Consider the following 19,958-nt stretch of genomic DNA (forward strand, 5'->3'; position numbering starts at 1 on the left):
CTGTTTGTCAAGCTTTCTGTCATTTTGTTTTATTTGTTGGTAGTTAATATGTCAAATTATATATATATATATATATATATATATATATATATATATATATATATATATATATTATATTTATTTATATATATTTATCTATATATGTATGTATTAAGTAATACTAAAATATTGAGAAGCAGGTCACACTATTATGCGGAATTAGGATGTTAAGAACAATCCAATCAACATTGCCCATTCATTGTCTTAATTACTTCTTTGACAAATGTAATATACTGCAGATATGACTTTGTGAATTGCGTCGCTTTCAGTAACACATATAGACATATAGGATAAATTAAGCCTCTGTACGTAAGATACTAAATTACGAAGACATATGAAAGTTTTCAGAAAGGAAGAAGTAGAGCGAAGGTAGTTATTCTCAATTTTGATTTGGTTATTCTCAATTTCTTTTATCTTAATTTTTGGAAATAAAATAAAGTTCTCTGTAGTACTTCCCCTGTTTATTTTCCAACCTTTCACGACTCTTCTCTTCTTCTTCTTTTTCTTCTGAGGCTACGAAGGAATGTACACAATCCTTCTTTTTCTTTCTTGTTCTTCTGCTGCTGTTACGAAGGAATGTTCACGACGACCTTCATTTGTCTCTTTATTTTCTCGCGCCCATGTTTATCTCAAACCCTCCTGCAGGACGGTTCTGTTCCTCTTCATTTACCGCCCATTTTGTCTCCCGTAGCCCATCCGAAAGTCCTGAAGGAGCCCAATGTGACAGTCACCAACTTCTGGCAGAGGAACGCCATCAAGGAGCACCAGGAAAGTGTCGAATACTTCATCGTCGAGGAAGGATCCACGGTGAATCTGACCTGCAGATACGAACATGACCCACTGATGAACAGCAGGTCACTCCTTTGGAGTTACTCTGACACAGTCAGAAACGAGGTTAGCTTGGATTTTTAAACATTTTCTATTTGGGCGTCTTTCGAATGTTTTAGACCCTTTTCGAATGGTGAATATCTCAGGATTAGCAGTCTATACGGAATAAAGGAGGTTTGCATTCTAAGCAAGCCTGACTAACCATGAAAGCATACTTGTTTTTACTTCTACTATCACTACTTTTTTCTTTTTTTAACTTTTTACTGCTCAGATAGCAAGCATACAGCCTGCTTCTTCTATACTCCCTAATGTCACTTTTTATCTTTTTAACTCTTCGCTTCCCAGAGTGCAAGCATTCGACTCTACCGCAAGACAGTGCCCGACAGGGAATCAAAAGAACTCTGGTCATCAGCAGCGCTGATCCTAATGTACACTCCGGGGAGTACACTTGTACAGTTCGGAACAGCAGGGAATCTAGACCTGTTTCCAGGAGCCTGGTTCTTGATGTACTGCGTAAGAACAATCATGTTTTCTTGTTCAGTCTAGAGAGTGTTTAGGAATCTATTATTATTATTATTATTATTATTATTATTATTATTATTATTATTAAAGATGATGGCAGCATAAGTGGAATTGATTTTATATATGGTCTTTTCAATTCTTCTTATTATTCTCTTCTCATCAGGGCTGATTTTTGCTAATAGCTATTAGTAAATATCAGCCCTGATGAGAAGAGAATCATAAGAATTGAAAAGACCATATATAAACTCAATTCCACTGATGCTGCCATCATCTTTAACAAAACATGTTTGAGAAAGGGTCTCCTACCTTCATATTATTATTATTATTATTATTATTATTATTATTATTATTATTATTATTATTGTACTTAGGAAGGAGACCCTCTCTCAAGCATACTTTATTAAAAGTAATGGCTACTTCAGCAGCATTACACTTGTAGAGATTCTTCTCTATTTTGGCGAATAGCGGCTTTTTCAGTGCTACTTAAACAGGCTAGTAGAGCGCCTAAGAGGTCATGGTAAAATACAGCGTCAAAATATGGTGTATGTATTTGAATTTTACAGATAAACTATGATACCATAGTCATCAAAGTCATTAACGATTTTTTCTATATCTCTCTCTCTCTCTCTCTCTCTCTCTTTCTTAAAGCGAGCTTTCGTCTGGAGCTGCCAGACATCCTCGGGCTGGGAAGCTGAGGGTGGACTGATCTTGGTGCGGTGTCCGTCCTCCTTATATCTGATGGTTGGACAACAGGGGGGGTCTGCCCCATGCTTGTCTCCTATTGGCTGGTGGCGGTGAGTCTTGTTTTCATTGGCTGCCTGAGCCAGGTCTCAAGCCACTTTCTTCGGGCCGATGGTTGCGTTGCAGCATATCCTGCAGCCGCCTGGACCTCCTAAGCGGCGCTGTAACATTGATGGGCGTTGCGCTACGCTGTGGGACGTCACGGCTACTTTGATTTCCATCGGCTGCAGGAGTACCTCGTTCGGGGGCGTTGTCATCCATAGAGTTGTCATGATCGGTGGTGTCATTGTTGGTGGCAGGTCTTCTCATACTCGTAGGGAGGAGAAATTCTTCCTGCGTCGTATTCAGAGTAGGTTTTATTTGCTGGATGAGTAGCGCCTCCAGCAGGCGCAACCGACGGGCATCAGGGGCCTTCCCGATGATCATCGGGAAGGCCCCTGATGCCCGTCGGTTGCGCCTGCTGGAGGCGCTACTCATCCAGCAAATAAAAACCTACTCTGAATACGACGCAGGAAGAATTTCTCCTCCCTACGAGTATGAGAAGACCTGCCACCAACAATGACACCACCGATCATGACAACTCTATGGATGGACAACGCCCCCGAACGAGGTACTCCTGCAGCCGATGGAAATCAAAGTAGCCGTGACGTCCCACAGCGTAGCGCAACGCCCCCCATCAATGTTACAGCGCCGCTTAGGAGGTCCAGGCGGCTGCAGGATATGCTGCAACGCAACCATCGGCCCGAAGAAAGTGGCTTGAGACCTGGCCCAGCAGCCAATGAAAAACAAAGACTCACCGCCACCAGCCAATAGGAGACAAGCATGGGGCAGACCCCCCCTGTTGTCAACCACAGATATAAGGAGGACGGACACCGCACCAAGATCAGTCCACCCTCAGCTTCCCAGCCCGAGGATGTCTGGCAGCTCCAGACGAAAGCTCGCTTTAAGAAAGAGAGAGAGAGAGAGAGAGAGAGAAAATCGTTAATGACTTGATGACTATGGTATCATAGTTTATCTGTAAAATTCAAATATATACACCTATTTTGACGCTGTATTTTACCATGACCTCTATAGGTGCTCTACTAGCCTGTTTAAGTAGCACTGAAAAAGCCGCTATTCGCAAAATAGAGAAGAATCTCTACAAGTGTAATGCTGCTGAAGTAGCCATTACTTTTAATAAAGTATTATTATTGTTGTTATTATTATTTTTCACAGTCCTCCAATTCGACTGGATGGTATTTATAGTGTGGGGTTCCGGACTGCATCATGCCTCTTTAGGAGCCCATTATTATTATTATTATTATTATTATTATTATTATTATTATTATTATTATTATATTATTATTTCACTAAAAAATACAGCAATCGCCATAATTTCAATAAAATTTACTACAAGACTATCTCGGTGTACCATTCACAAGAAAAATACCCTGACAAAACTTATTCTTATGATGACTTTAGGAAGCTCTCCTTAAAATGCATAAATCTTCCTTAATGCCATACAAACAAGGGAATATGACACATAACGCTAATTTCATTCATAAAAGACATTCAGGGACTAAGACACATGGTATGCCCTTTGGGGTTCAACTCCATTCATAAAATAGGCTTTCCTTTGGTGGCAGCTCTCAACTCCTACAGTGTAAGTCTGTGCTGTTGGAGGATGACACTGACACAGAGATCAGGACCAGATGAAGACCTCACGTTACGCATCATGTACACTGCTTATCCTCAGCCAACGTTCATTTGGCGGAGAGGAGGTAAATTTCTAAATTTCATATTGTTCTCGTTTATATATATATATATATATATATATATATATATATATATATATATATATATATATATAGTAATGTTGGCTATGGTTAAAGTAGAAAACTGACGCAGGCCGATTCAATAATTCTGTGAATAACTTTTTCGAACGCAAATCCAGGAGCCTGTACAAGATGTCTTAGATAAATCTTTGCGTCAAAATATGCTTTCAACCCTATTTACATTTTACTGTATATATATATATATATATATATATATATATATATATATATATATATATATATATATATATATATATATATACATATATATATATAATATATATATATATATAATATATATATATATATATAATATATATATATATATAATATATAATATATATATAATATTAATATATATATATATAATAATATATATATATATTATATATATATATATATATATATATATATATATATATATATATATATATATATATATATATAGCCAAATGGTTGGATGTACACTTACTAAATCTGATACTTACGAAATTACACAGAACAAATATACATCGACTTCAAAATCAGCAGGGGAAAGATGCAACAGAGATTTATTAAACTATGAGATTGCGTAAAAGGATGCGTTAATGTCGCATGTATTGAACATTCCATTCATCCTTTCTGAGGCTCCTCGCCTCGTCTGCTACAACGCAGTTTCTCGTGAAGTAGTTGCCAGATCGAAGAAGCCCTAGTTAGTTACTGTGTGGCTCTGGTAGTGTTCAGACGACGCTTTGGTTGGCTCACAGCTACGAGGGACTGTTATTTGTACGGACGAGAGGTGACGGTGTGTGTGTACATTAACTTGCGGGCTGCAAAACTGACTTATCTTAGGTCACGTTGCTTCCATTCAACTTGGGCTGTCGTAGTATCTACGGCCTGGACAATTATCATTGCTTCCATGCTGTTAGCCTATATATTTAGAGGACACATGACCTTGTGTTGCGTGAGCCGACGACGTTCTCTATTGGAGTCCAGTACGTTTTGGCGCCGCTCTTTTGGCGACGATGATTTGGCGCTAAATGGTTTTGGCGCTAGCCCATTTGGCGCCAGCTTCAGCATGATTGTTTGTCCTGTCCTCACCTAATATCGTTCGACTATATATTCCACATTTGCGTAGGGAAAAGTGGTGAACGTCGGCCATTTCCCCTCCTCAGAGGTCTTCCTACATAATTATCTTCGACCCAGTTCATTAACGGCTGGAGTTCATCAGGTAAATATTGCGCCAAAGCATCGATGTAAACATCCATGTGAGAAATAGGTACAAAAGATAAAGCAACGATCATTTTGGCCTTTACTGAGAAGTCGGGGTCATTATTATACAAATGTTGGAGCCCAAGTTGTTTCAGGTGCTTATGAATATTATGTGCAAAATGGAAGAAGCAGCCTTTCAACTTCACATCCGGAAAACATTCTGTCATTGCAGAAAAAGCTGTTTGTTCATAATCACAATAAATGCCCTTTGGTTGCAACTCTGCAGACATCTCGGTTATCATTCGAAACATTTTCACGTATGTTGTTCGACGCTTATTAGGTAATATGGCGTGTAGTAGCTATAGGGAGAAGTCCTTCATCCTTTCTTGCCATAATTACGTAAACCTGTGCAAATAACGGAGGAGACATCTTAAACGTGCCATCGGCGTACCACACATCAGAATCACGTAAAATATTTACCCAGGTCTTTCTACCAAATATTAAAATTCTGTCATGTTCATCTCTGCTATCTCCAAGCAAAAAGTCTTCAAATTGACCACCGTGCGTAAGGTAAAGTTTGTACGCGTCCGGTATTACTAATTCACTTAAACTGAGAGGGTTTGCAGGCGCAGAATATATTTGATTTCGCTTTCGTCGTACAATTTTTTTCATGGCATCTGAATGTGGGCAATGCTGCCAGAGCAGCTTGAGAGCTATTTTCAATGCAAACATTAACAACTGATGACGGCACTTCAAACATTTCCTCTGCTTTACGTTTTACGCTTGTTTTAATTTCAGCAGCTTCCACATTTACTGCCGACGCACCGTGGGAATGTCCATTTACTTCTTTCACTACTTCCTGGTTCTTAGTATGAATACGCCCTTTACACTCAATTTTTGATTCAAACCTCCAAAACTTGATAGAAGGATCGTTTTTGCTACATTTGTCAAACACATACATATATCCGTTGTGTGAAAATTTTGGCTTGCCTCTATTACTTAAGATTTTTTCGGTCATTTAAGGTATGGACTGTACAAGAACTAAAGAAAACGTTTTCCAATATAAAAAGACTTGAAAATCGTAACAACTAGTGTACTATTACAATTCTGAAATCAGACAAGCCTTTGGTGTAATGAGATGATCACTAAACGAGACACTGGTAAAACTATATGATAACTAAACAAGACTTGAATATCGTAATAACTGGCTTAATATTACAATTCTCAAATCAGACGAGCCTTTGGTGTAATGAGGTGATCACTAAACGAGACACAAATTTGCGGATGGTCCTTAAGTTTGTTTCTTGGCGCCACAACAGCTCATCGCTAAAACAATGAGTGCCAAACTGTCGCTAAAACAATGAGTGCCAAACTGTCTATCGCCAAAATGGCGGCGCCAAATCGTCAGCGCCAAAGAGTCGGCGCCAAATCGTCCTGTTCCGCTCTATTGTACTGAAATCTTCAAATATTGAATGTTGAAGCGGTGATGTGCAACTGGGTTTTTCCAATTACTAATTGGTTTAGTGTAAGTTGGGGATTTTGGGATATGCAACAGCCGCTGGCCGGCTAGGTTAACGATTGTTCAAACGGTGTGACATTATTAATGTTTCGTGAATCGTATGATAAATCTGTTGTAGGCTACCGTTTGATATGCTCCTGAATCGTATGACAAATCTGTTGTAGGCTACGTTTTGATATGCTCTTCCCAATGGAAACTGAAAGTTAGTGCTGAACAGACTAGTAGGTAAGCGGGAATTTTGAACCGACTGCCAGCCTATCGAGTTATGAAAATACATAGAGTACTGTAGTGTTCATTTAGGTATGACGGGAATATAAACGTTGGCAGGTATTTTACAACTTGAGGTACGGTCTATTTTGTGTTGCCTTTACACGGCATTAAGGTGTATTTTGTTTCTTATAAGAACTCAAACAATTTGACTGAAAATTATACAAGCTTGTAGATAATACTTAGAGTATCGCTAAGGAGTATTGACGATTAGCTAGGTACCTAATTTATTTCATAAAGCTCAAAGAAAAACAACGCAGCAGAGCCAAATACCAAGTGGGTAGCTCTAAGCTGTTGTACCGCGGCGAACTAGACTACTATGCCAGGTGGACGAGATCCTATATAGTTTTATCTCCTGAACAAGGAATTTAAAGTAACATTTTTCGGCCGGCTGTAAATTTACCTTTGAACTCTATCCTATGGTAAGGGGGACCGATGTGAATGCGGGGTTCTGGGTGGGTGGGGAAAACACTTGGGAGAATTATGCCATTCAACCTACGGTAAAGGGGACCAATGAGAATGCGGGGTTTGGGCGGGGTGAAACACTTGGGGGAAGGTTTCGCCGTGTTATTGTTTTCTTCTTATTTATGACATTTGAAACCCGAAATACAAACTGAAATAAAGGGATAAATAAACCGATAATGGAGCCGTTACATAAACCAAATCCACTGATTACTACTACTATTACGACGCCGAATCCTACTAGCATGCGCCGTGATATAAGGGAGCTTTAGTTTCACACACAAACTTCCTAAGGAGATAAATGATCGGGCTTTGGGGGGGTTGGTTATATATATTTAACCAATCATGTTACATTATTAACCCTACATTGCGACAGGAGGGATTTTGGGGCGATTCATGCATTGTTACATATGTTCCTTTTCCTCATTTGTTTTGTAATCGTGTAATATTCGAGCTTTTATTTCCGTTCTGTATATCATAGTATTGTAATATGTGCACTGACTACTTCTCACTTCATAAAGTTGCCCTATATATCTTACAATATTACGTTACAATGAGGGCATGTCCGTGAAAGTCTCCTGAGGGGTGGGACTAGAAGGTTTTAGGACGTTTCGAGACCTTTCTGTCAATGACGTGAAAATTGATGGTATTTACATTTTTACATTTTAGACATTCCAAATTACACATGCATTCTTTCTCCCTTCTTTTTTCAATACTCACCTTTACTTGCCTTTCTGATCCATAACAATTTCTTGGATATCATTTTACTTATTATATTTACTTTAATATATCATCTTTCTCAAGTGGGGTTTGGGACGCCAACACCCTCCGCCCCCCCGTCTTTGTCATACATTTTACTAGGTAAGGTTTAATGGAATTCCACTAACCTTATAATGTTTTACACCTTTCTCAAGAACTTGGTTTTTGTTGTTTTTTTTTATTGTAAGAGGGGGTTAGGGGGAGCCGGAGGTCTCCTCGGTCAGGTGAGGCATTTGTTCTATCTGCCGCCCCCGCCCCAGTAAGGTAACATGTTCTACTAGGTTAGGTTAGTATCCTAACTTATATGTTTACACTTCTTAGATTGTTTTTTACATAAGAGGGGGAGGAACCCCCCGGTCAGGTAACATGTTCTACTAGGTTAGGTTAGGTTAGTATCCTAACCTATGTTACACTTCTAAGACTGTCTTCATGTAGGGGGGCTTCCAGACAGGTAACATGTTTTACTAGGTTAGGTTGGTTAGGTTAGTATCCTAACCTATATTTTTTTACACTTCTAAGACTGTCTTTATGTAGGGGAGTTACAGGGGCGGAGCCCCCAGTCAGGTAACATGTTCTACTAGGTTAGGTTAGTATCCTAACCTATATGTTACACTTCTAAGATTGGTTTGTGTAAGGGGGGGCTCCGCCCCCCTGTTCAGCTAACATGTTCTACTAGGTTAGGTTAGGTTAGTATCCTAGCCTATATGTTACACTTTCTAAGACTGTCTTTGTGTAAGGGGGCACCCGGTCAGGTAACATGTTCTACTAGGTTAGGTTGGTTAGGTTAGTATCCTAACCTATATGTTACACTTCTAAGACTGTCTTTATGTAAGGGGGTGGTACGGGTGGGGGTGGGCAGAGCCCCCCTGGTCAGGTAACATGTTTTTCTAGGTTTAGGTTGGTTAGGTTAGTATCCTAACCTATGTGTTACACTTCTAAGATTGCCTTCCTAAGGGGGGTTTACGGTAAAAAACATGTTCGACTAGGTAGGCTAGATTAGGTTGGGGCTAGTATCCTGACTTATAAGTTACTTCTTGCTTTAACTTTCTTTAAGGGAGGGTGGGGTTTGGGGCAGAGCACCACCAGTCAGGTTACACAATTTTTACAATTGTTCTCAGCATTTCTTGTTAAGTTCAATTAACCCCCGTTAACTGGCCAATCTGATCATTTGAAAATTGAATAATATTTCATTCATATTCACTAAAATGGCCTTTTGACTTGTACTTGATAATTTATACTTAAGTACCATATGTGTAAAACCCTGTATATATATTATATACACGCGTTCATGTTTTTTTTTTAAACATAAATATTTACCCCGCCCCATCCTCCCTACCCTGTTTTGCGCAAACCCCGCCCCCCCATTTTCGCCTGAAAATGCTTGCCGTGCCGTGTATTTCATTTCAGTAATATACCGACCACGATGGCCGAATCATTCCCACCTGGCACCGTCCCGTCCAATGTATTTCACCGTATATAGTACTGGCCCCTGGGGATTTAATTACAGTCGTCCGAATGAATTTTACTTAAAACTTCTTGTTTTTCAGTAGGTAAGACTGCATAGGAAAACCGCAGCTACATAGTCTAGGCCGCCGCAGATAAGTACCCTAGATCTACCTATTTAATAGCTGCGATGGACCTTATTGAGCTAATTAGGTGTGTGCACCCGACGAGAGTTGGTGTACTTCGACTTGGACTGCAAAACGTTCAATCATCATAGGTGCTGCAGCCATTCAACTTGGCCAGTCATAGTATCTGCTATTTGTCCAGCTATATAAGTGGACCCATGAGTATTCAGAGATCTCGTTGTTGGAACTCCTTGAAGTTAAGTAGCTTCTATAGGTGGCCGTGCCACAACCCCAACAACTTTGGGGTAGACGTAAACCCCCAGTGGTTTTAAAATGGCCTTCAAATACACTGTACTCTGTTTTTTTCCATCTGCCTGTGGTGGTCGCACATGGTAACACTGCGTCCCTGGCTTTAAATAGTTACGTTATTGTGTAAGTGTTAGGCAAATAAAAATAAAAAATCCATCTTGGTGTACAATTGCACTGTGAAAAGTGTTTTAATAATTTACTGTATGCGAATTACACTGTAATATTCAAAATAGGATATTTAAAGCCTGGGACGCAGTGTTACCATGCGCAAACACCAACAGGCGGATGGACAGATGGAAAAAAAGCAGAGCCCATAATTACGACTAAATTGTCGGTAAGGAAACAAACGCCTCTCTGACACTTACGCAAATCATCCCCAATCTTGCAGATGAAGTCTTGGCGAACTCCTCCAGCCGCATACAGGGCATCCACCCGCCATAAATTGGAAGTGGACCACGAGAATGGGAATCTGTTCTTGTTTCGCTTCGTGATTCCTCTCCGTCGAATGACATTGGGTACTTACTCACTGGAAGCCCTGATCTCGGAACAACGGGAACGTCCAGGCAAGGATGAACTCTCCTTCAACGTCACAATGCCAGGTACCCACCCCCATCCGCCCCCTAAAAAAAAAAAAAAAATTACTGAGCGGGAAAGAATTTTTGAGGCTAGGCACAGTTACAGTATGTTGACTTGAACCATAATCCATAATGATTTTTCAGCTGAGAATTAAAGCAAGAAATTAAACAAAAACATAGTTTCCCTTTTCCTTTTAGTGGCCCCAAATAAAAAAAATTCCTTTTTCTTCAGTGGCACAAAGTCGAAAAAAAAAAAAAATCCCTCTTCTTTGTGGCCCCAAATAAAAAAAAATTCTCAGTTTTCTTTCAGAGCCACCCCCCCCCCAAAAAAAAATAATTCCCTTTTCTTTCAGTGTCCCGAATAAACAAATAATTAAAAAAAAAAAGATTCTCCGTTTTCTTTCAGTGACCCCAAATAAAAAAAATAACTTCATTTTTTCGTTCCGAGTGGCCCCATCAGAGCCAATTAATTGTAATACTCTGTCCAACAATCACTATCTTCAACAGCAAGATGCTGCCCCAGGGCGAGGATTTTCAAGTGACCTGTAAGAGCACGGGATACCCAAAGCCTGACCTGACTTTGGAATTTAGGGAATGCTTCAGCAAGGTCAACTGCACAGATTTTCAAGCCGTTTCTAAGGTAAGCATTGTGCTTAGGAAACTACAGCTATAACTTCTTTAAGGTGAAAAACTCTTTTGAGATTAAAACTTTCTAACTAACTGATTTAGTAGCACCTCAAGAGACAGACCCTACTGTATCCTCCCCCTGAATATGTTCTAGATATATACAGTAAACAGAAATTTAAGTCCTAACCTATATTAACCCGTGCTACATCAATTTTGATAGTTTTTATGGTACTATTATCCAATTGGTAACATGTTAATTTCTTTATCAGTTAATTGTTTCGTGAGTAAACCATTCTTAACAGTATAGTATTTTATGCTTAATTCGCTTTATCAGATAAAAATAGCAAGCTTAAAGTATACTTATTTCTCGAATTGATAACTACATATGCTATTAGATCTGGTTTACTGCAAGAAAGAATTAATCTCCAAAATTCAATTTTATGCTTAATTCGATCTTTTGCCAGATGAGTGACAACTCGAAGATTGCTATGTTTCAGGAAAATCAATTTAAAGTTTAAAACTCTCTTACATTTCTGTAGTTTAATCGTGACATGCCAATCCACCTCTAGTGGTTAGTATTACAATTACAAATAAGACTTCTTTTTTTTTATCACAATATGGAACAAAGAACTCAAAAAACAAATGTTTTGAGTTACAATTCTCATTGCAGGATCAGCGAACAAGAACCTCCTGAAGAGGCGTATCTTGGGCCAAGCTGATAAGAGCCTCACAAAGGATTCGGTGTTTTTGGGGAGGGCAAAGTCTCGTTCAGGGATATTACAGGTTAGTGTTAGATGGAAAAATTTTGATTTGCTTTTTACTAAGAGGGAGATTTTGTTGTGTAGCTTATCTGTACGCTCTTGAGTAGACGCATGGGCCCGTGAAGATGGCCTTGGTTTCCTTTAAAAGATAAAAAGAAGAAAATGGTCTCCTGCAGATCCTGATGCCTAAAATTTTATACATCATGGAAAGTTATTCCTACCATTGTGATGTCATAAAATAGTAGACCTAACTTTTATTTATGCAAAACTAGCATAAAATCTTCTTGGGGAATGTACAGTTATTTCTTAAGACGACCCTAAGAAAATAGTTCTGAATAAATATACTTCACAGACTCGAATACCTGTTATTAATTCATTTCAGGTGTTCTGCAACAAACATCAATCTTCAAGATGCGAAGGCCTACTACTCAGAAGGTTTTCCTACTAACAGGAGGTAAGAATTTAAACCAAAACTACAAGACAGAAAATATGAAAAAAAAAAAAAAAAAAAAAACTGATAAAATTTTTACATGAGAGAATCTTAATGTAAAGAAAATCCAATCGGATATAATTTTTACACTCAGAGAATCTTAATGTAAAGAAAATCCATACTCGTGTGCAATGAATGAAACTATTTTATACTTTGATACTTCAACTAGATATTGTTCATATCACATTCATGAATCACATGAGACCCATTTTTGAATGGTCCCCCCCTTCAACTTTCACAGATTCTGGAATTGGTTTCCTGAATATTAAGGTGGAGGTCAACAGTATTCAGGTCAAGAATGCGAAGAAGGTCCAAGTCGTAGAGGGGGGTATAACGTCACGCCTCCCTATGCCAAGGTAATAGGATGCTCACTTCGCCACCTCTGGAATGGAAACTCGGTGTCTTGCCCCTGAGTGCTAGTAATGCCTCTCGCAAGTATCTTGCAACAGGTAAGCTTCCAAATGTTCCTTTTTTGTTTGTTTGTTTGTATGGTGTTTTTACGTTGCATGGAGCCAGTGGTTATTCAGCAATGAAACCAACAGCTTTACTTGACTTCCGAACCACGTCGAGAATGAACTTCTATCACCAGAAATACACATCTCTGACCCCACAGTGGAATGTCCGAAAATTGAACTCGCTGGAGGGCACCGAGGTGGCAAGCCAAGACCAAACTGACCATGCCATCGAGGCGCTAAATTTTCCTTGTCGCCCTATGGCTTCATCTCGTGATTCTTGAAACTTTTGTGAGAAACATTAACTAGTTTCATCCTTTCCGACTCTTTGAACCTTGAGAAAATATACTGACAAACATGCTACCAATCATGACTATGTTTCATCCTCTCGTGATTCTTGAAGCATATAGTGAGAAACATTAACAAACTGCCATCACCTTGGGATTTTTGAAAATTGAAGTGCAAAGTCTTTTGTGAGAAACATTACAAATCCTCATCCCTCGTGATTGCAACTTGAAATGCAAAGTCTTTGAGAATAACGCTACAAACTGTTTTGCCTATGAAAGTTCTTGGAGAACTATGACTTAAAAATGTGTTTTTCATGTTTCTTTATTCAATCTAAGATAAAATTCTTTCCCTCGATCATTTGTATCACACTCATTAACTTTCAGATGAAGAAACAGATCTCCTGTACGTCTCGAAAATCAGTATCAACAAAATACCGCTGGAACAGAAGGGCACCCTCGATTTCCGCTGCGAAAACGCCAGAGGGTCGAAAGCGAAAGCTGAACTGGGGTACATGTTATTTCGTAAGTGTTACAGGCCAGTTATGTTGAGTTTCCGCTACATTCTCCCGTAGGGGGATAGTTTTACGTCAGGGCACCCCACTGCAGTAGCATATCCTAGCTCAGCCGCTTTCATTCTACCTCCGTTCATGATCCTCCTTCTTCCATCTTATGACACACACTCTCCAACATTATTCCAGCATCATTTTCAATGCCAAAGGACTTCACAGGTCCAAGAGGATGGCCTTTGACTTAAACTTTATAACCCTGTTGACTTAAATTCTATAATCCAATCCTATAGTATACCTACTTAATTTCAGTCTCTCCTATATGTATAACATACTTTTTTATGTGGCAGTACCTATCTATGGGTTGCTCTAATAAATGGTTATCTCCTTTGACGAACATTGTTTGATATGTATGAATGGTTCCAGTGGTAACATTTCATTTCACAACCAGCCATGCAACCTCCAGTTTGGAAGAACAAGGGGGGTGTACCCCTTCAAGACCACAACCTCGAGGAAAGGGGCAATTTGACCCTGGAATGCCCCGCTGATGGCGTTCCAGAACCCAAAACCTAAAGTGGTATAAGGTAACTGGATTAATTTTAATCTGATATACTGTTCACAATGTATAACCTGTGGAGGCAATTAGTATACATATTGATGTGATGTGATAAGCTATTTTTGTTTCGGTAAACTATCATCACGAAAAACCATTAGTAAAATCCATGTGTTTCATTAGGACGATAAACCACTCAAGGAAACTGGGCGCAAATGAGAAAATTCATCGCTCGAATCACTGGCCCCAAGATTATCTTCAGCTACTTGAAAATCTCCGATTCCGGAAAGTACAAATGCGAGGTAGGTAAATAGAATTAAAAATGAACACGGAAAATTTAAACACCCACGGTTGTGGTAAAAACACTTTCTTTCGTTATTTTTCTGCTAAATAATGAAATTCTCTGGCTAATTTGGTCAATCTATAGGACCACACTGTGCCTCTGAAAATTATCGAAATGTCATGACAGTTTGATTTCATTAGAAATCAATTTATAATAGTTTTGTCACCCATTAAAAGGTTTTTTACATTTTCTCTAGTGATGATATCGAAGAAAATGCAAATCAGGGTAACTTGCTCAAGTGGACATATTACAGTTTTGTATTTATGACTCCCTTTTTACATAATTGGCCCTTTTTACAGTATATTAACCACGCTATGTAAATTGACGTGCTATATACAAACATAGACATATGCAAATGAACTGCAATCTTCCTTGTCACCATTCACGTACTAGGTACACGAAATTTTATCACAAGTGAAATAGTTTACAAGTCAAGTTATTTTGTTTGATAAATGGTATTAATTGAATGTATATTAAGTTTTATTTAACCAGGATATCTGCTCCTGAATTAAAAAAAATATATATAAGTATATGAAAAATTATGTAAACTTTTTTTTCCAGTTGCAAAATTTATAAAAAACTTAGATGTTGAATGTTTTCATTTTCATGGAGGCATTTATTTTCAGTATGGCAATTTAATAAGTGGTAAATATTTAAAGTAAATTTTATTAATCATGAGCTATTAGCTATGGTCTCCTACTTTATAGTGGGGTCTTATTCCAGCGCCACGCCCCTATTTCATGTAACCTCTTCATTCTTGAGAGCAAAGTTCATATAAGGGTTCCTGGTTCCTAAGGGCTCGCTCCAAAAAAGCACAGTTTGCGGCCACACTAAGCAGTGCAGTTTCCCTTTTAGGCTGTCAACAGAAACGTGTTAATTCTTATTTTCTTTTCCTCAGGCTGTCAACAGAAACAACACGATCTTCAGCGAAGCCTACATAACAGTGACTGATCCGGACTCCTTCAACATCATCATCACCATAGGAGCCCTCTCTGGCATTCTTGTTATTCTCAGCGTCTTCATTTGCATAAAAAATTCGCAACGACAGGTAAGAAGAGACAGAAGAAGAGCGAAGCACTTGAAGCGCATTCTGCTATTTATCATTGTTTACCTCAGGTCTTGATTAGGCAGGTCGAATGCTCCTCCAACTGCCACCCTTGACAATCTTGAATGACCTGCCATGCGTTGTTGAAGGAACATTCAACAATAGATGAGTCAGTGGCATAGATAAATCATACAAGGTTGCTTTATAAATCACACACGCAAACAATTAATGCTTTTCAGATTATCTCCAATGTTAGCAGTCTTTGATTTTGCAATACTAAATATAAATAGCTTCCTTCTTTAAAACTTAACAAGAGGACAAAACTCTACAAATTAACGTATTGCTAACACGAAAAGATTCGTTTAAATCAGGCTTTAAAAACAAAACTTAGGGTTAATGGGTTATATATGACAAATGCAAAATAATTAAAATCAAATATTGTTTGACATATACTATCGACAGCATCATAAATGCATCCTCCTTTTTGACAACAGAAACGTGCCTACAACATTCGCCTGGAAGACCAGAGAATGTTCGAACAGGGAGATCCTGATAACTTAAATCCAGAAACTTGGCCTGGATGAACAAGCAGAGCTTGCCCTACGACACCAAGTACGAAGTCACAAGGGATTCGATTGTTTCGGTAAGGTCGTGTGCCTTTAAATATTTACCAGGTAATTTCGTGTGACTTAAAAGTTTACCAGATTTTTTGTGTGTTTGAAGTGCTTGCCAGATTTTATTTTGTGCTTGAAAGGTTTTGCCAGATATTTTGTGTGTTTGAAAGATGTGGTACCAGATATTTCATATGCTTGAAAGGTTTAGCAGATATTTCGCATGATTGAAACTTTTACCAAATGCATACTATTTCGTTTACTTTGTCATATGTCCGTACGTATTATCAGGTGCTACTTTACCAATGATGTAAGATAAGAAGTAGGATTGGATTTCATTTTTGAAGTCTGCATACTCTCTTAACTTCAATTTCTTCAACACTCCTTGGATACGGCTTGTCACTACAAAGCTATAATATATTATATCCACATGAAGAAGTGGAAAGATGGTCATTTGTGGTTATTACAATTAACAACAAAGTCTCTGGTAAAAAAAAAGTTATCTAGATTCTGTAAGCAATTTTCTTATTTTGTTTACGTTTTTGTTATCTTTCAGATAAGCTCCTTGGAGCTGGAGCCTTTGGACTCGTCTACCGAGCCACGGCTCTCAACCTCATCCCAGGTCAGCCTAGAACGACCGTGGCGGTCAAAATGATGAAGTCTCGAAACTGATAGCTCCCAGCTGAAGGCCCTGAGGTCAGAGGTAAAGATCTTGATTCATATAGGCCGTCACGTCAACATCGTCAACTTACTTGGGGCTTGCTCCAAGGAACTTGCTACGAAAGGTGAGTGCTGCAGAGTAAAGGCCTTTACATACCCGTACACAGCTGAAACTTGAAAATAATTGTTTGAATTTCAAGAGCTAATCTCAAATTTTGGTTTAAAAGTTTATGAATATGAAGAAGTGGTGGGGGGTTTTTCTTCCAAAGGAGAGTGCTTCAGAGTAAATGAATTTGCGCAGACCTTTACAATATTGGAACTTGCAAATAATAGGCTGAACTTCAAGAGCTAATCTCAGATGTGTTCATAGAAAATTATGACTACGGAAAGGGACTGATCGTTTGTTGCTTTTGTAAGCAGAAGATGCTTCTGAAAGTTTCATTACCCTTTTTGTATCAATTAAATGTCAAATATATTCTTATTTTAAAGATATCATGGCTTTCATATACGGTTAGAAATAGGGGTGCCCAAAACAAAACGTCCAAGAATAGGGTCACATCTTTTTGTATTTTTTACAAAGACAAAAATTGTTCTGCCATAAAGGTAAACGATGGTAAACCAATTTAAAAACTGTTAAGAGTTAAAAGACAAATTATGAAAAGCCTTTGGTGAAGTACTTTTCTCCATGTAAGATTCTTTAAATGGGTCATGAGCCATGAATACTCAATCAATATAGTCCAGAAAAACAGTAGATACTTCTAACATATGAAGAAGTAAATCACTTCCAGAAATAAAAAAAATGACATGTGACAACTAATTCCTCCTGTTTCCTTCTAAATTTTTACGTTAAATCACAACATACAAAGAAATAAAACATTTCCTGAAATAAAAAAACAATGACCCAAGACAATTACATACAGTAATCAACCTTTTTACCCTCTAAAACTTTGATTCCCACACTAGTGTCCCAAATAATGCGAATTCTTCATATGTATATCTGTGCCTCATTCTCCAGGCGAACTGCTACTCCTTGTGGAATATTGCAAGCACGGCAACATCCTCGACTACATGCGTCGCAGGCGAAAGGCCTTCATAAACCAGATCAACGAATATGATAGGATAGATCCTTCACTCACCGACGCCGGATACGCCCCACCAAAAACCGGACCGAATCAGGATCCAGGTTGGTAAAAAAAAAGAAAAATATATTTAAGCCTTTTGTGACTGACTACAATGCAAGTGTCATGAGAGCTCAATAAGCATGAAATATTCATTAAATGGACAACAGCTTTATATGGTGCTGGGAAAAATTATTCTCAAGAAATTTTTATTTTAGAATAACTGTATTTTTATGTACATCTCTTGAATTGAATATTAGGTGCAGATTATTTTTTTCATTTAATTAATTTATTGTTTAGTTATTGATTTAATTAATTATTTAATTATTAATTATTAGATTATTAAATTATTTAATTATCAAATTATTAGATTTAATTATTTAATTATTATTTAATTATTACTACTACTACTACTACTACTACTACTACTACTACTACTACTACTACTACTACTACTACTACTACTACTACTACTACTACTACTGAGCTTCTAGTCACTGCATAGGGAAATTATTTTAGTTTTGCAGCATAAATATTGTTTGATTTACTGAATGAAAAAAGAAAATTATTTTTATTGTAAGAAACTAAAATTACTGTGCATCATGAAAATAGCTGATATTTTCCTGAAGAGACTGATTGAAAATATTTCTTGCGCCTCGGGTGATTAAATGGCAAACATTCTGGTAGTTTTTACTTTTAATTGAAAAATGCTTGTCAGTTGGTTATGGGACTGAAAAATAACCAAAAGAATTTTTTCAAACGCACAAGATAGTAAAAGTCTCATTTTCATAAAATATAAGAACAGAATAACATGGTAAATTCTTTAGGTGTCACCAATTAATGAGATTCACTTCAGTGTCATCTGGTATAAATGTTTCCCATCTTTTGGCCAACAGGACTAGAATCTCCAGAGGACTGAGGTATGCCCATCTGAGCTTCAACCAAAGACATGGTCACCTACACAGCTGAGGGTGAGAATCCTGGCCAGTCTCTGTGGATAGAGCCTTCCTCACCGACAGATTCGATTGGCCCTAATGGCCACATCCCAGGACCATTCAGGGAACAGAACAGAGTCTGTTCCTCACCTCTGCCTGTCGCTTCAGATATGAGCACCTTTACTTTTGGTAGGAAGTGTCTTGTACTTTGCAGGCATTTTTGTAGTTCTTGGCTCTTAAAGAACTCCCTTATCCTATTCTGCTTATCATCTTTGAATAGATGCGTATGGAACAGACACAGCATTTCGTAATGTTTTTGAAGCGTGAAAGACCTATTTCATATGCAACAATTTCTTATTACTTTGAGAAATAGAGAAATACAAGTTCCATAAACTAATAAGCTTTGAATCCTGAGAAATAACATCTTGCTCTGTTTTCAAGAATATGAATACCTATTTCATGACTTCAAATTCTTATCACATCAAAAATTAAAAGCTGCATAAACTCATAAGCTTTTGAATCTTGAGTAACTTAAATTTTCCAAGTGTTATAAGCACAACCGACTTTACCTCTGTATTGATTTTCTTCTGACACTGGAATAAACCTTTCAACTTTAATAATTAGGTCCTTTCGTTAACAGAGAGTAGCAACGGTGGGTCAGACAATGGCTACATTGGCTCCAGAGCTGTTGGTTCCAGTCCAGAGTCCCTATGTTCAAGTGACCTCCTCTGCTGGGCTTATCAGATAGCCAAAGGCATGGAATACCTTGCCTTTAAGAAGGTCAGCAACTTCAAACCCTTTTGCTTTGATTTACAGGGAAATTATCAAGTTAATTTTTGCCCTGTGGCTACCCACGGTGTACATTAAAAAAAATATAAAAAAGAAAAATGCAGGATACACTTGAAATTAACTTTATCTTTAGTAGGAAAAGAATATGTACATATACAGTATTTTTATACTGTCCACTTGATACAGG

General features: G+C 38.0%; 1 protein-coding gene across 1 annotated transcript in view; it reads left to right on the forward strand.

Annotated features, from left to right (window-relative positions):
- The window catches only part of LOC135213359 (uncharacterized), a 94,108-nt gene that overhangs the window by 66,035 nt on the left and 8,115 nt on the right, over positions 1 to 19,958 (forward strand). The window contains 14 exon segments of the mRNA XM_064247337.1: positions 731 to 933; positions 1,213 to 1,380; positions 3,686 to 3,890; positions 5,099 to 5,154; positions 10,408 to 10,618; positions 11,892 to 12,004; positions 15,512 to 15,661; positions 16,226 to 16,301; positions 16,826 to 16,935; positions 16,937 to 17,054; positions 17,945 to 18,116; positions 18,944 to 18,992; positions 18,994 to 19,171; positions 19,623 to 19,762. Of these exon segments, the coding sequence (XP_064103407.1) occupies positions 731 to 933; positions 1,213 to 1,380; positions 3,686 to 3,890; positions 5,099 to 5,154; positions 10,408 to 10,618; positions 11,892 to 12,004; positions 15,512 to 15,661; positions 16,226 to 16,301; positions 16,826 to 16,935; positions 16,937 to 17,054; positions 17,945 to 18,116; positions 18,944 to 18,992; positions 18,994 to 19,171; positions 19,623 to 19,762 (1,949 nt within the window).

The sequence above is a fragment of the Macrobrachium nipponense genome, chromosome 42 (genome assembly GCF_015104395.2).
Source record: "Macrobrachium nipponense isolate FS-2020 chromosome 42, ASM1510439v2, whole genome shotgun sequence".
NCBI classification, from domain to species: domain Eukaryota; kingdom Metazoa; phylum Arthropoda; class Malacostraca; order Decapoda; family Palaemonidae; genus Macrobrachium; species Macrobrachium nipponense.